Raw genomic sequence first — 5,578 nt, forward strand, 5'->3', positions numbered from 1 at the left:
AAATCCCTCTTAAGGCAGTGATTGAACTTTCCCCAATTCCTCTGAGAATTTGCCAATGCCTCCAGCCTGAGTCCAGTGACCTCGACAGCATAGGCCACACATGTCCTGTTTCCATTGTAAAATTCCAAAGCAAAACAAACTTACAACCTGTCAGTTTTTTTTTTCTATATAAGAGATGCGTTATTTGTAGAATTCTGAAAAATCTCATATGATTAGTTATGATATTTTAATCGGTTCATAAGTATTAAGATTTTAATTTTTATAAATACTCATTTTTAGAGATGCAGATGCAGGGTGTGGATCCTGATCTTGTAACTTGCACGTTACTGCTTGATGGTCTTTGTAAGAATGGAAAGTTGGACGAGGCGCTTGGATTGTATTGCGAGTTGGAAACGAGTGGGATTGACCTCGATATCTTTGTCCATAGTATTATGATAAATGGTTTGTGCAAGGCTGACATGGTTGATGAAGCATTCGGATTGTTTAGTAAACTTTTAGATAAAGGGATTGAACCGAACGTACAATACAATGATTACTGGATTTTGTGGAAAAGGTACACTCGGTGAAGCCGACAAGCTGTTTAAAAACATGAAAGAGGTTGGTTGTATGCCGGATGATTGTACGTATAATGTACTTATCCGAGGTCATCTCAAAGTTGGCCATGTAACACCAGTTATCGAGCTGATTCGAGAAATGCGAAGCCACGGTTTTTCTTTGGATGTTTCAACAATGGAAATGGTTGTTGATATGTTATTGGACGGGAGATTGGAGAAAAGTTTTTTGGATCTTCTTTCTCGGTGAGCTGTAACGCGGAGCTTGTTTTCGGTCATGGAAGTTGTGTGACAATGAGGTGTGTTCTTTTGTTCTGGATTTAGGTTTGTTTAGCTGTTTAAAGTTTCATCGCTCGACATATTCTGCGTAATTCACATAATGGTCGAGATATCAAAATCTGCTTCTCAGGACTAATATATTTACATGATGGGTTTTAGTTTGGGCGTTAAATGCATCGTGGCCTTGATACTAGCAGTTTTTTTCTTTTTTAAATTCAGTTTTTCTAAATTATTCGGTTCATCAATCGTGGAAATTGCTGGCAGATGAACGAGAAGATTATGAGTTGCTGGAAGTGTTCTTGCTAAAGGTTTCTTAATGTCTGAAGTGGAGAGATTGGCGTTGATTTGTGGGTTTATGGTTTCTTCTGTTTTCCGTCGGTGACTGCTTAAAAATTTTCTGGATCTGTACTGTTTAGTCAAAGCTACTATATTATCTAGAGCCGTACAAGAGTAGAGTTATGAGATTATTTAGAATAGTCACAGTGACCATCGGAAACTTTCCCCATTGAATGTACTTTCCCCCTTCTCAAGTGCCAAAAGATTGACTGTTGAATAATGATGGGTTGGTTTACATAATTTGAGGATGGGCATATTATGAGAAACTTTTTAAGTTTTCTCTTGTTTTTCTGCAGTGTCTCTGAGATGCCGCCATTGCAGGGGTCAATAGCCATATTGCTGTCATCTTTATGTATCTAAATGAGCCAAAGGAATCTTATGAAACAAGTGAGGATAATGTCAAACACAGAAAGAAGAAGAAGAAGAAGAAGCACAAGCACAAGCTGTAAAGGTATGTATGAGTTTTGAGTTGCAACTAACATGGTGAAAGTTCTGTTGTTCCAACTCTTATTTTTGGTATTTGCTTCTTTACAAAAGAAAACAGGACTGAACAGCAGCAGAAGGCAGATCAATAAAAAGCGCATGTAGAGGTTATATGTAGGATCTTTCATCTTTGTCTTTCTTCTCACGGTTTTACATATCTTTGTAGTTGGCAGTGATTATTGTTATGAAATGGCATCTAATTGATTTGGTAGCTCTCTCTCTCTCTCTTGTTCTTCTCCTCTTTCTTGTCGAAGTACAAAAACTCTCTCCTTTTTGGTGCAGATCTGTTTGGAAAAGGGTTTTAATGAAAAACCGATCTGGTTTGCCTGCCAATGTTAGTAAACCAAGAGAAATATCTTGTTTTCTCAAAACCGAACCAGAAGCCTCTGACCGAGACAGAGACTTCATAACTCCCTCCACCAATGTGTATGTGTCTTGATGTTTCCAATTCCTTCTATGCAGCAAGTAGAGTTATTCCTATTCTAACTCTTCCATAATTGCAGGATTCAGGAGATGTAAACCTGTCATTTCTTGGTGTCATTTCAGGTTATTGGCAGAACCTCTGTGACGTCCGTTATATGGCTCTCAATCCGTGGTGTTTTTGTTCTTACCACCGTTGCCTCTCCTTTGTTGTTCAGACCCTTGTTCCCGCAATTCCGATAGTCAGCTTTGGTTTTCGACTTAGATCTCGATCTAAATTTCTTGTTTCCATCGTTTTCCCTCTTCTCTAGTCTTCCTCTAGTCGATAGCGCTTATGTAGTGTTTATAGTTCCTTTTCCATGAGCCATGAATTCAAGCTCCTTGGATCTTAGTGCAGCATTTACTTCTTCTAGAGTTATCGATGTTCCCGAATGCTTGAGAACTTCCCAGAGTTGATCATGAGGCGGGGGAAGAGAGATTAATAGATAGATTGCTTGATATTCTTCCTCCACCCGAACTTATAAGTTGCAAAGGTCCGAAAGGATCCTCTGAAAAATGTCCAGGTTTTCCTCGATCGTTTTGCATCTTTCAACCTTGCTTTCATAATTTTGATTCTTTATTCCTTCTCAATAGATCTGGAAGAGTCTTGACCTTGCGGCATTGTCCCTCTTGCGGCAGATTTCTTACACAAATTTGCTCAACCTTTTTCCGAGTATTCGGAAGTTTTGGAATCACCCGCTAGTGTGTTTGATAAACGCATCATCTCAAGTTCAATCTGGATCTTCTCTTTCAACAGAACAAAAGTCTCATCCTGGGAATTCAATCTGGGGGTTTCGTCTTCCCTGGCTCGCAACCGGATCTCCGGTACCACCGCCAAACCCTTCTACGCTTGAACGCTCGCTACCCTGATCAATGGATTTTGTATACAACAGAAGCTTGTTGTGGCGTTAAGTTGGTTTGACCAAATGGTACACGACGGATACAAACCTGATGTTGTGACATTTACCACTTTGGTCAACGGACTTTGTCGAGAGGGGAGAATTTCCGAAGCCGTGAGTTTAGTTGATAACATGTTAAAGATGGGGTGTTAACCAAATGTAGTTACTTATGCCGCTATTATCATTGGGATTTGCAAGTCGGGTGATTGTGCTTTGGCCTTGAATCTGCTCATGAAGATGGAGGAGAGGAACATTGAGGTCAATGTCAAAATTTATAGTACGGTCATTGATGGTCTATGCAAAGGTGGATACATAGATGATGCATTGAGCCTTTTCGAAAAGATGGATAGCAAAGAGATTGCTCCAAATGTTGTCATCTATAGTTGTTTGATAAACGGCCTTTGCGTTTTTGACAGATGGAACGATGCTGTCTGATTGTTGAATGATATGACCAAAAGAAAAATCGTCTCTAATGTTGTCACTTTCAGTGCATTGATCGATGCGTTCCTTAAAGATGGGAAGTTTTTGGAGGCTAAAGAACTGTACGAAGAGATGATCCGAAGAGGTTTAGTTCCGGATACTATTACATATACTTCATTGATCGATGGGTTGTGCATGCAGAATCGCTTTGACGAGGCGAAACAGTTGTTCGAGTCTATGGTCAATAAAGGATGCTATCCGAATGCAGTGACTTTTAATTGTCTGATAAATGGTTACTGCAAGTCTAATAAGGTTGACGAAGGTATGAAGCTTTTTCATGAGATGTCTCGAAGAGGGTTGGTCGGTGATACATGTACTTACAACACTCTCATACAAGGATTTTTCCGAGCGGAAAATCCCAAGGTCGCCTATAAACTCTTTTTAGAGATGTAGAGACAGGGTGTGGACCCTAATATTGTAACTTGCACGGTAGTGCTTGATGGTCTTTGTAAGAATGGAAAACTGGACGAGGCACTTGAACTGTATTGCAAGTTGGAATCGAGTGGGATTGACCTCGATATATTTGTCATAGTATTATGATGAATGGCTTGTGCATGGGCGACAACGTTGATGTGGCACTCGGATTGTTTAATAAACTTTCGGATAAAGGGGTTGAACCAGATGTAAAGACGTACACTACAATGATTTCTGGATTTTGTGGAAAAGGTTTGCTCAGTGAAGCCGATAAGCTGTTTAGGAATATGAAAGAGGTTGATTGTATGCTAGATGATTGTACGTATAATGTATTGATCCGAGTCCGAGGTCATCTCAAAGGTGGCCATGTAACAACTGTTATCGAGCTTATTCGAGAAATGCGAAGCTGTGGATTTTCATCAGATGTTTCAACCTTGGAAATGGTTGTTGATATGCTTTCGGTCGGGAGATTGGAGAAAAGTTTTTTGGATCTTCTTTCTCGGTGAGCTGTAACGCGGAGGTTGCTTTCAGTCATGGAAGTCGTGTGACAACGAGGTGAGTTCTTCTTATGTTCTGAGTTTAGGCCTTTTTAGCTGTTTAAATTTTCATCAGAACCCCATTGATACAACCCTTAGTTTGTGGGTCTATGGATATTTTTATACCGGCTCGGCTGTACCTATAATCTGCCATCCTTTGCAATGCATGGTGAAAGCAGTTATGGTAAATTGGTCGTAGCTGAGTTCTTGTTTATTCTAGGAAGGCGACACATAGCTGAGTTATTTTGGGTAGTTGATGTGTTTTTGTATTTCTGCTGTCTTGTGGATGATGTTTTGTCTAAAATTGACCAAAATGAATAGATAGTTTATCTATGGTCGGTTGGCTCTGCACACAGAGTAGAGTTAACCGATTGTTTTTAGTGGTTTCTAACTTTCTCTTCTGCAATTGATTATGCTCACAATGGCATCTGATAGTATTTCCCTTTCTGTGGTGCAGTTCGAAAATCTCTTGGTAGTTGATCCAACTGAAGAAATTCCTCTGTAGGCAGTGAATGAACTTTCCCCAATCCAATAAAATGGTATGACAAAGAGAGGTGAATTCTTCTGTTCTGTGTTTAGTTTTATTTAGTTGATACCATTTCATCTCAAAATATTGAATTCTAGGAAAATCAAATGGTACTTGAATTTCTTTCTAGTTATTCTTCTCTTATCTGTTTCCTTTGATTTTCTCAATTTAAAATTTTTAAATTCTTCTCATGACACTATATATCATATCATCATACATTAAAGTTGTGGACGATTGGTCAAATATATATTTCGAACTAAGCAATGCTTGACAGGTGAACTTGGATTGGTCCTTTCGGTTTTCTATAATACTTCGGTTTAGCTATTTTGGGGTTTGGTAATTTCGATTATGTCAGAACTATATATATTCGTTTTTTTGTCGATCCAATTTAATTCGACTTCATTTTTCAATAAAATGTTTATTTTTAAAGAATTGTTGATATTCATTGTTTTCATTTGTTTTTATTATTTTTTATATTCGATTAAAAAATTATAAATTATTAACTTTATTGTTTAATGCTATTATATATGTAGTATTCAGTTCAATTCAATTAACTATAACATATGCGTAAATAATTGATCATTTTTATTTATTTTTTCATAGTCCGCAAGTTCA

At 38.2% G+C, this 5,578-nt stretch overlaps 2 protein-coding genes across 2 annotated transcripts in view; both read left to right on the plus strand.

Moving 5' to 3' along the window:
- Window positions 1-281: 281 nt before the first annotated feature.
- Window positions 282-3,442, plus strand: LOC104807043 (pentatricopeptide repeat-containing protein At1g63330-like). The gene is made up of 3 exons (XM_019201650.1): window positions 282-553; window positions 1,463-1,518; window positions 3,171-3,442. Exons 1-3 carry the CDS (start codon window positions 282-284, stop codon window positions 3,440-3,442), a joined length of 600 nt encoding a protein of 199 aa, XP_019057195.1.
- LOC104806932 (pentatricopeptide repeat-containing protein At1g63330-like) overlaps window positions 1,968-5,578 on the plus strand; it is a 33,877-nt gene continuing 30,266 nt past the window's right edge. Inside the window, exons 1-3 of the mRNA XM_019201680.1 lie at window positions 1,968-2,075; window positions 2,153-4,456; window positions 4,895-4,976. The gene's annotated coding sequence lies outside the window, so the exon portion shown is untranslated. The remainder of the gene's footprint in view (window positions 2,076-2,152; window positions 4,457-4,894; window positions 4,977-5,578) is intronic.

The sequence above is a fragment of the Tarenaya hassleriana genome, unplaced genomic scaffold (genome assembly GCF_000463585.1).
Source record: "Tarenaya hassleriana unplaced genomic scaffold, ASM46358v1 Cleome12, whole genome shotgun sequence".
NCBI lineage: Eukaryota > Viridiplantae > Streptophyta > Magnoliopsida > Brassicales > Cleomaceae > Tarenaya > Tarenaya hassleriana.